Here is a 14,160-nt window from a genome sequence, read left to right as displayed (position 1 = left end):
ATTGGTGCCAACATCCCAGGAATTTAGGAGGGCACAGTGGCTCAGTGGTTAGCACGGCTGCCTCTCAGCACCAGGGACCGAGTTTGATTCCAGCCTCAGACAACTGACTGTGTGGAGTTTGCACATTCTTCCCGTGTCAGCGTGGGTTTCCTCCCACAGTCCAAAGATGTGCAGGATAGGTGGATTGGCCGTGCTAAATTGCCCATAGTGTCTAAGGATGTTTAGGTTAGATGTGGGAAATCAGGGTGGGATGCTTTTTGGAAGGGCATTGTGGACTTGTTGGGCCGAATGGCCTGTTTTAACACTGTAGGGGTTCTTAGATCTATGGTTCTATGATCTATAAATTCAAACCTGTTTCTCCCATATCCGTGCTCGAGTTGTGCAATTTCCTCTTTAATCTTGCGCCACTTAGCTCTTGGCTCAAATAGTATCTGGAGTGCTCAATAAGCTAACTTGTTATTTAGTTTTTAGTAGAGTACATTGCTTAAACTTTTTAAAATAGGGGTTTGAATTTACCTCCGATTGATGTAATGAAGACTTACTCCATCTGTTTGCTATGAAAGTCATGGAAATGATTTGAAGCAGTTTCAATTCACAGTGCAAAATGTTTTATTACTTGGTACCAAATGACAGCACCACCAGGCAAGGCCAAAATATTTGTTATATGAAATTGAAAATGTACATTACAGTAAGTGATGCTCTTCTGGAGTTGAAGTGAATCTATTGCGTTGTTTTGAAGTTGAGGTCGCACACGCTATACTGATTCTTCAGTGAGAAATACTGCTATCTTCTGAATAAAATGAAAAATGTTCAGATCCCAAGTGAGAATATCTGTTAATGGAATAATTAAACAATAATTAGAATTTAATGATACTTTACAAGTATGGTTTTTGTATTCTTCTCAAAAATGCAATAAAACAGTTTTCATACAAAAGACACTGCCAAAATACTGCTATCAAGAGATAAATCATACTCATTTGAGATGAAAAATTATAATTCTTAATTTTACATCCAATTAAGACAGCAGACAAAAGTCAAGTATTCTATTGTGGCTTTGAGGAAGAGCAAGGAAGATCTTATCTGTTCCCTGGTTGATATTTATCCCTTAGCCAACACCATTTCTTTTGTCTTAAAAATAAAATAATTATTTGGTCATTATGATGTTGCTGTTTGCACTATGGACAAATTGGCTGCTATGTTTCCTACAATAATAACTAAACTTTAAAAACTGACTCTATTTGTAAATTGTTCTGGAATGCCTTGAGATCATAAAATGTGTCATATAAATGCAAGTTCCTTGGTTAAATCAAACACGCACATTGTTGTTTAATCAAATATTCACGCAGTGTATTGCTAAGAAAAAGATAGCTTTTCACCTCGCACTTATATTTGACAAAACTGACTTGTAGTTATTGTTGACATAACGTCAGAATGTCCTTTTTATTGCAATGCTCAATTTCTGTACTGAAAGCAATTATTCATGGATAAATATATTTACATGGAAAGTGATCATTACAAAATAGAAGACTGATTAACATGTAGCATGCATATGTTTAATAATTGAGCCAAAACTTGCTGGCACAGTGCATTTTGTCACAGGCGCCGTGAATTGATTTTTTTTTCTGTATACTTCAGCATCATTTATTTTTGCACTGCAAATTGCTGAATTGATGAAGCTACGGTTTATTTAGTGGAGCATCTGGGGACTTTGGTGATCAACAAGAAGTATAAACTATATCCTTAACTGATTAATTGTAAAGAAGGTAAATGGAAAAAGACTGAGATGGAAGTGGTAAAATTAGAGTCAAATTTAGATACAGCAAGAGAAACTGAAAGGAAGGTGAATTGAGGGAGAGAAGTTGAAAAGCTGTTTAAGGTTGTATTAATCTTTCAAGGCTGTTAATCATCCCATTAACAGGAAGTAGCCATGAAATAGATGCCTGAACTTGTAATGAGTTTAATTTGTATTTGTGGAGTAAATCAAGCCTTCTCATGACCATTGTGGGGAGTGCAGCTGACAGGTGTTTTGTTTTTGCAATAGCATCACAATTTCTGGTAAGAGAAATATATGCTGAGGGTTGTGAAACACACTTTGGGGCAAAATTTGTGTCAGAGTGAAGAAACATTGTGAATTTTGTTTTAATATTACTGGACCAGTTTATGATAATTCATAATATTCCATCTTTCCATCATAATAATCTGTGCCTGCTTGCACGATCAGAAGTAATGATGCAGCACTGGGAGAGAAGTCATTATGGATGATGCTCTGGGTGCAATTTGACTAAAAAGTAATGAGAGTACAAATGAGAGCAGACCATCTGTCTGAACAGCAGGAGAAAGGCATTGGAGGGGATGTCGTCAATAATGTCGAAGTGTGCATGCAGGCCGAGGAGGATAATGCTCAACTTCGCACGTCATTTTTGAATATGTTATGCATAGTTTTCAATACTGCATCAGGAATGGAAACCTGATTAGAGAGATTCAAGCATGGTGTTCTGGGATAGGTTTGAGAGTTAACAAAATGTAAAAGGAGGCTCACTGGTTCCTGTGATGACAGTACTAAAATAGTACATTGTTCACATTGATTTTGCTCTTTTGTCATTTCTGAAAGATGTTTTTCTTCTTTTCAGTGAATTGTCAGATACAAAAATTCTTGACACTATTGCTTCCTACATGGTCTTGCCTAATAGATTCACCTGCCCACTAATTAATGGTGTCAATGTTTCTCAGCTACGGTTTCCTTTACCACATGTAAGTAACTGGTATTGTTAATTGCATGTTCTGACTAGTTGTTTAGTCTCTAAGCTTTGTCAGTTTAATATATATTGAGAATTTGAAATATTTCTGATTCCTCTATAAAAATCTTGAGCTATTTGTTTCTTTTTACTAAACAAAATAGCTTGTCTATTGGGTGACCTACTCTACCCTCAGCACCTTCTCCCATATGGTGAAATGAATATTTTTATGGCACTTGTGAGGATCATAAATATGCACATACCCAGAATGTAAGATGGGACCTAAAACAGGCACGAGAATTGTGATATGTGACTACATGGAATAGTGTAGGTTAGATGGGCTTCAGATCGGTATGACAGGTCGGCACAACATTGAGGGCCGAAGGGTCTGTACTGTGGTGTAATGTTCTATGTTCTATGACTAACCTAAGTGACGTGAGTTACACATAACCAGTGAGAAACCGAGCAGGTTGCATCTTTGTACGTGCAAGGAGGAGATCGGTGTTCACCACATGCAGTGGCTATGACTGAGGCCAACAATGGAGTTGAAGCCATTGATTCGCCTGCTTCACTCTCATGCCTCAATATTTTCTGATTTACAAGCTGTAGACCTTTAATGATTCTTTTTCCCCTACTCCCGTCACCAAAGCCTTACCTTTGGGTAACTGAAATGCAGGATACACAAGAACTAGACACAGGCCACACATTGGTGCAGGTGGAAGAAATGGCAGAGGAACAGGAGAGGGATGATAAAGAAACACCATCAGTTGCAGCAACAAGCTTAGATCCTGACACTGTATGCTTTAGAGAATGGCTTAGAAATGGAACCTGCACGTGATGAAACAGCAGACACAAATGGCCTTGCAACAGAACAAAGAGGCAGTGACAGTAACAGCTCCTTCTCACAATGTCTTCAGAGTACTGAGCTGAGTACTTCTAGAGCTGTGTACTGAAAACAAATATTTAGTACCTTGGCCAACTTTCCAGAAAGTTTGTGATCAGTATTGAAGAGTCTGGCACCAATTTCGCAGAGGGCTTTGTGTCATGTATGTAGAATCTAAGTAGCTTTAGTCTCCCAAGTTCTACTGCTTGAGCCCAAGTCGCCTTTTTTAAAATTCCTTTCTTTACAGCGTAGTAGTTGAATGCCTTCTCTCTCATACTAGTAGAGTGTCTGCCTTTTTTCCCCCAGATTTCTCTATGCAATCATGTGACACTGACCTCATTATACATCATCACTGTACATTGTGCATATATGTCACCATAACGATAAAGTGGTGGCCAATTCCATTGTAACCCATACAGGATGCTTGCTGAGGTCTGCCTCCAAGTAGAAATCACACAGAATCAAGATGTGGCAATGGAAGCTTGGACTAAAGCTGTGCAAAGCCAGCTTGCTTCCACTAGGCCATTATGACTAAAGATGCTATATTCCGCAGGGTCTGCAGGCATTCACAGCAGTTCAGCAATCTATGTTATAGATTAAGTATTGGTGAGATATTGCCCGAGGGCTTGGCAATGGCTCGATTGTTGCATGAACATGCTGCCTTCAAAAAATGATAACTACTGTTCCCCACTACCTCTGCACAGTGCCGTTGTTATTGCCTGTCAGCCAGGGAATCTACACTGCAGCAGCATAATGGTGCAGTTTTAAATCCGGGTCTGTTAGGCCAGAGCCGCATATGACAGTAGTCTAAAGCCAGCTACAGCTTTGTGCCAATCATGGAGCAACAATTGAGATAGTGCTGCAATAGGCCTGGTGATGGCACACAGAAAATAGGCAATAAGTGATTGCACAAGGGTGCTTTAATTAACTTGCAATGTTTACTGATGGTAAGGGCTGTGCCCATGTGAGTGAAGTTGCACCGGATGCAACAGAAAATATGAATTATGACATGGTCTGGAGAGTATCGCAGGGCTCCTTCAAAGTAATCCAGATAGCAGAAGCATTGTTTGAGCACCCAAAGATTATCTTGATTGCATTTGTTTTGTAGCAAGTCTCTCACGCACGCAGCAATATAGGGATGCTTATCACTGCTTCAGGGGTACAATGATTGCTTTTGTTGTTAAGCAATCATTTGATCTCTCATAGTGGCTCAGATGCTGACACCACAGTGTACTGGTTCAAATTAAAGCCCATAAAATTGGCTAACCTGCATCTGAGTGTGGTCGCACAATGCAAATCAAGAAAATTTGTTTATATCCCCATGGAGACTGACATTTAAAAAGAAATTTGAAAATCCAGTTATTTGCTGGATACAACGGCAACATAACAAGAGTTCACGACTTGTGATATTTACAGTAACCAATGACTAAAAACATTTAACTAAACCCAAATTCTTTTTTATTTTTGCATTGTTCCTTCAGACCACTGCCATGTTGAAATTGTTTTAAAATCGATTTCACTATGATGTAAGTTTCTCAGGCAGTTGAAAGATGTTTTCTTAAGCTCAGGGCTGCATTATTCATTTCATGTCATGCTATTTGTCAGGTACTGAGCTTTTCTATGATCTATTCAGTGCAATTTGTTCCAGCACATTTGCTACTTCAGAGTGAACAACTTACTTCTCCATATGTGCATCCTTGCTCCATCTTTAATTCTCTCTTAGAATTTCACATTGATATGTCATCTTCACACATTTCTGTATTTTTTAAATGTGGTCCTCATTGGATGCCATCTTGAAAGCGTTTGTCACTCATGTTCTTCTGCTGTTAGCATGCAAGGCCTAAAACACATTTCTTGTATTACCTTCTTCATTGATACGTTCCTATATCCCAACATTAGTGTTCCTTCTGCTACATGTCACTTCTTCAAGTTTGGTGTTCTGTCTGCCCTTTCACACACTTTTTGCTTTGTAAAAGATTTACCAAGACCATAAGGATAATAAGTTTAACCTGCCAATCGCCACCTTCATCTGAGCTTTCACTGCCTTCAAAAAAATGTACCATTCGATAAGAGACAACTTCAGTTTTTAATCAAATAAAGTTGTAATTTTCATGCCACATGCTCCACCCAATCAGTCGTCTTGACTTTCAGGTATCTTCTCCAAAAATCAAGCTGCTAAGAGTAGTCAATGCTGTGAGTGGTACTTCCAGAACTTTTGACACAGCAATACTGAAGCAGTGGTGGTATATTTACAAGTCAAGATGATGTGTGTGATGCGGATGATATTCCTATTACCTGTCCTTCTAGATCATACTGGTTGTGGTTTTCGAAAGTAATGTCGAACGTCTCTGGGGGAGTTTTTGCAGTATGTTATCTAGATATTATACACACCTGCTAAGTGTCAGTGATGGAGTAACTGAATGTTTGTGGATAGGACGGTAATAAATTGGCTGTTTTGTCCTGGCTGGTGTCAAGCTTCTTGACTGTTTTGGAGCTGCACTCATCCAGGCAAGAGGGCAATATTCATCACACTCCTGACCTGTGCCTTTGTCTCTGGTGGACAAACTTCAGGAGTCAGGAGAAGAGTAATAGTTAGATTCTCCCTTAATGGAGATGGTCATTGCCTGTCATTTGTGTGGCATGGATATTGCTTGTCACTTTTCAGCCCAAGCCTGGATGTTGCCCATGTCTTGCTGTATTTGGGCATGGACTCTCTCAATATCTGAGGACTTGTGAATGGTGCTGAACGTTGTGCAATCATCAGCAGACATTCCAACTTCCAACCTTTATAGAGGATGGAAGGTCATAGAAAACAGCTGAAGGTGATTGGGTGTAGGACATTGCCCTGAGGGACTCCTACAGCGATGTCATGTAAATGAGATGATTGACCACCATCAACCACAACCATTTTCCTTTGTGTCGCGTATGACTCCGAGCAGTGGAGAGATTTCCCCCTACTTTCATTGACACCAGCTTTGCCAAGGCTCTTTCATGTCTAGGGCTGTGACGTTTACCTCACCTGTGAAATTTAAGTGTTTTGTCAAAGCTGTAATGAGGTCAGGAGCTGAGTGGCCCTAGTGGAACCCAACCGGGGTGTCCCTGAGCAGGTTACTAGTGAACAGGTGCTGCTTGATAGCACTGTTGACAACATTTTCCATCTTTTTTACTAATGATTGAGAGGAGACTGAAGGGTAGTAATTGGCTGGTTGAAATTTGTTGTGCTTTTAGTAGGCAGGTCATACCTCGGGCAATTTTCTACATTGGTGGGTAGATGCCAGTATTGTAACTGTACTGGACCAGTTTGGCTAGTGGAGCAGCAAGTTCTGGAGCACACCTCGGCAGTGCTATTGAGGGAATGTTGTCAGGGCCCCGTAGTCTTTGCAGTGTCCAGTGCCTCCAACCAATTTTGATATACCTCTCTGACCCAACCTGAACTCACAAACCTCAAAGTGCTTGTCTACCCACATGGTGTGGACCTTCTGATGCCAGTGACAAAATAAGGCATTTGAATGACCATTAATTGGCTTACAAAGGACGTCGATCAACCCAAGATTGTATGAGCTGCCTATCTGTCCATCCTTGTAAAATTTCGTATAGGTCAAAGGTAAGTGGCATGGAGGCCATGCACCGGATTTGGGTCTCCCAAACACACCTCCTGGGAAGTATAAATTCTAGTCCATGGTGTTTGGGTGTAAATGGCAGGCTAACACTCAATTTCTGGCAGTATCAGGGATAGAACAAAAACAAATTTGAGCATGTGTAATACTATGCAACAATTCTTGCAGTAGCAGAAAAATAATCTGCATCTGAATAATATTTTATGTAGTGATGTTGGCAATTCCTTTATTTTGCAGGGTGTGGTGCGAATTTATCTGAACAAAGCTGCAGATTTAATAAGCAAAGATACATTCCTTATGGGCATGGTACAGGGGAAATCTGATCCCTATGCTCTTATTCGAGTTGGCACACAGACATTTCGCAGCAAAACAATTAAAGTTAACTTAAATCCTGAATGGTATGAAATCTACGAGGTAAGATCCTTTAGACTTCGGGACCTTTCCTCTCTGCACCCACTTCTCCCCTTAGCCCCACCCCTGAGAACTTGGCATTTTTGATCCATTATTCCTACATTGACACTGGAATAGGGAAATTTTAGTTGTTCTTGAGAGAGAGTGAATGGATTATAAAACTTTTGCTGTTATCATTTTAGGCTGTAGTTCATGAAGCCCCTGGTCAAGATTTGGAGTTGGAACTTTTTGATGAAGACCCAGACAAGGATGACTTCCTCGGCAGGTCAGATGTAACCCTTCACAGTATTTTGAAATTTAAGCCTTTCCTCTAGTTATTGACAGTAAGTGACTTCCATTGCCAGCCTCCTGGTGCCTTTAAATGAGAGGTTGGCTGGCGGTATGTGAAGATGGAAGTTTTCTGAACTCCCAATGAATAGTTCCGCAGTAATAATCAGACTCTTTCCCACCACCTCACTTTTCCTTTCTCAAAGAGGCTCCTGAACAATTCTGCAAGGTTATGCAAGAGTCAGTATTCTCCATGTCTTCACCTATAAAACTTGAAAACGATTATTAAAACAGTGACACATTCTGCTTCTACCTGACGTCCAAACCCAAAAAATTGCACATGTTCTGCACATGTTCAGCACATGGGGTCAAAAAATTGAGATCAGGGAGGCCCATGGTAGAATCCTTATTTGTTTGCTTAGCTGATCTTAACTCACTTAGTACAAAGTAGTCAACTTGAACTTTTCTGTGTCTTTATAAATTTCTACTACATCAGGCAGTGCAATTCTATATTCACTGATTATGCAGAACAATTGACTCACTTAATACTTTCATTGATCATCATGGGTTATTGCCAGTTTTCCAATTCAAAGCATGTAAATTGAAACTTGTCCCAAAGTCTGTGTATATATTCTGACTTTTTGTAACTTATTTTAAATGTTCTGATGTATAGCCTCGTTATAGATCTTGGTGAGGTGATGAAAGACAGAGTTGTGGAAGAGGTAAGTACACCAATAATTATACTCTTACTGATAGAAGTTAGATAGAATAAGATTACAGTAGCTATTTAATCCAGAGCAGAGGCTAAACCTTCCATCAGATTTTTTAAACAACTCCATAAATGCCTGTTGTAGATTGTACCTTTGAATAGATAAGGCGAACAGTGCAAGATTTCATTGGCTTTTAAGTAATGATTGTAACAGAGTGCAATTGTGATTTTTTTTTTTAACATTTGTACTGGGAGTATCTGAATGTGAGATCAGAATTCTATTTAACGTATCACTAAAAGAAAGTTGAACAACCTTGTTAAATTTACTGTAATAAAACAAAGAACTACTGATGCAGGACATCAGAAACAAAAACAGATGGTTGGAATTTTTGAAGGGTCGCCAGAGTCGAAACATTGACTCCTCTCTCCTACAGATGCTGCCAGACCTGTTGAGTTTCTCCAGCAATTTCTGGTTTTACTTTCAAATTTTATGTCTGAAACAGAATGAAACTGTGGATGTTTTAAGTGTACAATTTTTTGCAAGGTTTCCTTAACCTTTTTGTGTATATTTCAAGGTACTGTGCAGTGTTGTACATTATCTTTGATTATTTTCTGAGAAGCGTTTCAGGCATCCAAAAGATAATAAATACTGTGTTTCAGTGAGTGGACAAAATATTAACAAATGGAGTATAATGTGGAAAAAATATCAGTTGTCCACTTTAACAGAGAGAATTGAACAAAATATTAAAATGATGAGAGTAAAGAGGGATCTAAGTGTTCTTGTACATGATTCACAAAACATTGACATGCAGGTAATGAACAATTAGCTGATCTTAATAGCAAGAAGAACACAGAATAAAAGTAAAGAAGCCTTGCTCTAATTGTAATCAGAGATAATGGGAACTGCAGATGCTGGGTAATCCGATATAACAAAGTGTGAAGCTGGATGAACACAGCAGGCCAAGCAGCATCTCAGGAGCAGAAAGCTGACGTTTCGGGCCTAGACCCTCCATCAGAAAAGGATGAAGCCTTTTCTGATGAATGGCCTAGGCCCAAAACGTCAGCTTTTGTGCTCCTAAAATGCTGTTTGGCCTGTTGTATTCATCCAGCTCCACACTTTGTTATTTTGCTCTAATTGTACACAGTTTTGGTCTCCTTACTTAAGCAGTTAGCAAGGAGGAATATTTAAGCCAATTCTTGGAGTCTAGATGAATGACAGATGTCCTTATTAAAAAATACAATATCCTAAGGGTTTGACAGAGTGTATGAACAGGTAAATTAGGAACAGGCCACTCAACCTCTTGAGCCTGCTCCACTATTCAGTACGTTCATGATTTATCTGATTTACCCCACATGTACCCAGCTATGCTTGATTAAGCTTTTAACCCATTGCTAATCAAGTATCTGTCTCTGCCTTGAAATATCGAAAGTCTTCGCTTTCTCCACTTTTTTAGAAAGTGAGTTCCAAAGACCTGTAACTCGTGAGAAAACATCCTCTTCTTAACTAGATAATTCCTTATTTTTAAACAGTGTCCACTTGATCTAGATTCTTCCACAACGGAAAATGTCCTCACCAAATCCACCATAATTTTATAGCCCTCAGGATCTGATATGTTGCAATCAAATCACCTCTTACTCTTCTGAGCTCCAGCACATACGTGACTATCCTGGCCAACCGTTCTTTGTAAAACACTCCATCCATTCCAAGTATTAGTCTAGTAAACTTCTGAATTGCATTTATGCCCTCCTTTAAATAAGGAGACAAGTACTATACTCCAAATGTTGTCTAACTGAATCATAACCTCCCTAATTTTGTGTTCAATTCCACTGGGAAGATGTTTCCTCTTGAGTGAACCTATTAATCAGAGACTCCCATTTAGGATGAGGACGAGTTTCTTCTGAAGGTTGTTGGTCTTTGGAGTTCACTTCCACAGAGAACAATGAATATATTCAAGATTGTAGACAGATTATTGATCACAAGGGAGTTTAGGGTTATAGAAAGAGGAAAGATGGAATTGAAGCCACAATCAGATCAGCAATGACCTTAACCAATGGTGGAGCAAGTCCAGAAGGGGGTCAGATAACAAAGACCTACTCTCCTTTCTGTTTAGGAAGTGTATAAATTAGTTGAGTGTTTGGCATTATCCTGTGGCACTAGTCAGTGTAATTTGCCTTTGCTTTAGTAGTGGTTATCGTCAATCATTTCAGAAAACAATTTTGAGTTGATTTTAGAAAATAAAGAGAAATACAAGGAGCAACTTGCCCAAGTGGTCAATATTAACATTCCTATATAGTCAAATTCAAGAGTCATCAGTGTTGATTTTTATAATGTTTTCTCGGGATCTGTCTGTCTGATTTATAAAAATCTTTTTGTTGCAAAACTAAAGCATTAAACCCAAGCAAGTTACAAATTTTTTTTAAAAAGCAACCAAACGGTATTTTTGAATAACAGTTTTTAAAAACTGTTCATAAATCACTTGTCACTGCAAAATATTGTTATGAAGGGAAGTTATTTTTACTTGCAAGGAAGGAAAATGATTCATCCTTGATAAAATGATAATCCTTGGATACATCTACAAAAAACACCGAGAAACATTTCTAAATAATTGACCCATGACCTAATACTCAGTACAAATTATTGATCACCTTGACGGCTGGTCTAAATTTAAAATAGATTCATTGTATACCGTACTTCCATTTCATAGCATTTTATTCAATTGTCATTGCCTTAACTTTTTTTCAAACATTCTGCCTGTTGCACAGTGGTTTCCTCTGAACGATGTGGAACATGGGAAAGTTCAACTAAAGCTTGAATGGCTGTCTTTGGTCACTGATCTAGAAAAAGAACCTATGGTATGTTTGGAACCGCACGGATGTGAATTGAGGCAAAGGAAATTTATATACAAAACTATAGATGTAATTATAAAAGAACAATTGCACACAGTGCATAGTTCCTTTTAATTATCACATCTACTTCTTATTATCTTTTCTTATTGCAGTTCTTTGATAACATCCTAATGTTATAAAACAGCATAGCCTCCATCTCACAGAGTAGGATACCAATATATATTAAAAATACAGCACAGAGAAAATCTTCTGCAGTTAGCAAGACATGTTTAAAAAGCAGAAAATCATCTAATTTAAGCAAATATTAAAATCATAATTAAATAAGAAAATGTGATAGATTTGATCAAAATTGTGCTATGCCAACAAACATTCACGATTTCAAGCTAGCATGATAAAAGAATACAGCAATAAAGTCACATGAAAAAGAAAAGAAAATTTCACTTTGTTCCTCTAATTCACAGCAGACTGTTCCAGGTCAATCAAATGCAATACTGGTTGTTTATCTGGATAGTGCATGTCATCTGCCCGTAAGTAAACAGTTGTTTTTAATGTGAGTTTGACTGAATTTGTGAAGTAATTTATGTTAGCTTTTAAAAATATTAATTTAACAATAAAGTAATTTTTCTAGGCCTAATGAATGTAACTCTTTTAAGTGAGGGAGACAGATAGCAGGAAATCAAAGGCCAGTTAGCTGAACATCAGTCATAGAGAAAATATTAGAAGCTATTATTAAAAATTGTTGTAACATCCACTTAAAAATAATGCAAGGCATTTGGGAACAGGTTTCGTGGAAGGAAAATCATGTTTAGGAAATTTATTAGAGTTCTATGAGGAAACAATATGCCGTATGTTAAGGAGAACCAGTGGATGTACTATACTTGGATTACCAGCGGGCATTTGATAAGCTATATCAAAATTGTTCTGCATAGTGCTTTTAATTATCACATCTACTTCTTATAACCTTTTCCTATTCCACCTCTTTGATTACATCCTAATGTTATAGATCAGTCGGTATGGACTTTTTGGGCCGAAGGGCCTGTTTCCACACTGTGGGGATTCTATAATTCTTAACAGCATAGCCTCCATCTCACAGGGTGGCATACCACTATTCAGTAAAAATATAGCATAGAGAAAATCTTCTGAAATTAGCAAGCTGTGTTTGTCGATAAAGGAGAACCAGTGGACGTATTGTACTTGGATTACCAGAAGGCATTTGATAAGAAGCTGTATCAAAATTGTTGTGCAGACTGAAACGTCATAATGCAAGAGATTGGTATGATAGAAGACTAGCTAGCTAAATTGAAACTGAGTAGGCATAAATGATCATTTTCATGTTGGCACAATATAACAAGTATTGTGCTGGTCTTCAACTACGTATAATTTAGTTAAGTTACTTGGATGAAGGGACCAAATGTATTGTTATTAAATTTACAAAGAGTGGAAAGAAAGATGTGAAGAGGATAGGAGGAAGCCAAAAAGGGACATAGTCAGGTTGTGTGTAAAGATCTGGCAAGTTGAGTGCATTGTGGGGAAAAATGAAATTGGCTATTTTGGCAAAAAACAAGTGAAAAAGCACATTATTTATGCGTTGAGTGATTGCAGAGAGATCTGGTGTCCCAGTGCACATGTCATTAAATTTAGTAATTAGGTTCAACAAGTAATTATGAAAACCTAATGGAACATTATCATATATCATGAGGGGAACTGGATACAAAAGTAGTGAGGCTGTGCTACAATTATACGGGGCATGTGTGCAACCACATCTGGAATGCTGTGTACAGTATTGGCCCCCTTCTTTAAAAAAGGGTGTAAATAGATTAGAAGAAGTTCAGAGAGGGTTTGCTAGACTAAAATCTAGCATGGGTGAGTTGTCTTATGAGGAAAAGTAGGGCTTGTAAGTTGTGGAACTTCAGGTAAGAGGTTATTTGACTGAACTTGAAAGATCCTCAAGGCCTTTGACAGAGTGGATGGGAGAAGGATACTTCCTTTTGTGGGATAACCTAGAACTAGAGGTCACTATTTAAAAGTGATGAGTCATCTATTTAAGACAGGTGAAGAATTTTTGTTTCCCTCTAAGAATCATGAGTCTTTAGAACTTTCTTCCTCAAAAGGCAGTGGAAGCAGAGCCTCTGAATATGTTTTAAGTTGGAGTAGGTAGATCCTTGATAAGGTAAAAGGGGCAAATGGCAAATAATCTTTTTCAGTTATAGAGCAGGACTGAGGAACCAAATGACCTGATTCTGCTCATGAGTTATGTTTTTACAAAACTTGTATTTGTGGATAATGAAAGTAATTTATTTCTTTCTCCAAGAGAAATCAATTTGAGTACACAAATAATGAATCCAGTGTTAAGAAAAAGAACAAATCAAACTACATCAAGGTAATTATTTATGATATTATGTTCAAGAAAATGCATAATCATGTTTAAATTCTAAACAATTAGTTCAATTTAGGGGGTCTGTGAGAAGTTTATATTCACTGTTTCCAGGCTCAAGACCCCCACCCTCAATGCTTTGAGACCACTGACTTTTCTGTTTTCACAGCTGGAAAGTCTCAGAATACATAGCAAGTTGTCCCTACATGGTCCTGTTCTGTCAAACCCAACAGTTTGGCATGACTGTACAAGGGCAAAAGTGGGATATCTCCCCATTCTGGCTAAGTACAGCATTCCAACCAACTGCAGCTAAACAT

The 14,160-nt window shown here is 38.2% G+C and overlaps 1 protein-coding gene across 3 annotated transcripts in view; it reads left to right on the top strand.

Annotated features, from left to right (window-relative positions):
- The window catches only part of LOC125454261 (extended synaptotagmin-3-like), a 141,299-nt gene that overhangs the window by 104,818 nt on the left and 22,321 nt on the right, over window positions 1-14,160 (top strand). For 2 of the 3 annotated variants that reach the window (XM_048534852.2, XM_048534854.2), the window contains 7 exons: window positions 2,631-2,751; window positions 7,473-7,649; window positions 7,829-7,911; window positions 8,587-8,635; window positions 11,386-11,475; window positions 11,931-11,996; window positions 13,781-13,849. In XM_048534852.2, the coding sequence (XP_048390809.2) occupies window positions 2,631-2,751; window positions 7,473-7,649; window positions 7,829-7,911; window positions 8,587-8,635; window positions 11,386-11,475; window positions 11,931-11,996; window positions 13,781-13,849 (655 nt within the window). The remainder of the gene's footprint in view (window positions 1-2,630; window positions 2,752-7,472; window positions 7,650-7,828; window positions 7,912-8,586; window positions 8,636-11,385; window positions 11,476-11,930; window positions 11,997-13,780; window positions 13,850-14,160) is intronic. The other variant, XM_048534853.2, reaches the window with a different exon arrangement.

The sequence above is a fragment of the Stegostoma tigrinum genome, chromosome 7 (genome assembly GCF_030684315.1).
Source record: "Stegostoma tigrinum isolate sSteTig4 chromosome 7, sSteTig4.hap1, whole genome shotgun sequence".
Lineage (NCBI taxonomy): Eukaryota > Metazoa > Chordata > Chondrichthyes > Orectolobiformes > Stegostomatidae > Stegostoma > Stegostoma tigrinum.
Note: the sequence above shows the minus strand (reverse complement) of the source record. Positions and strands in the feature narration are given on the sequence as shown.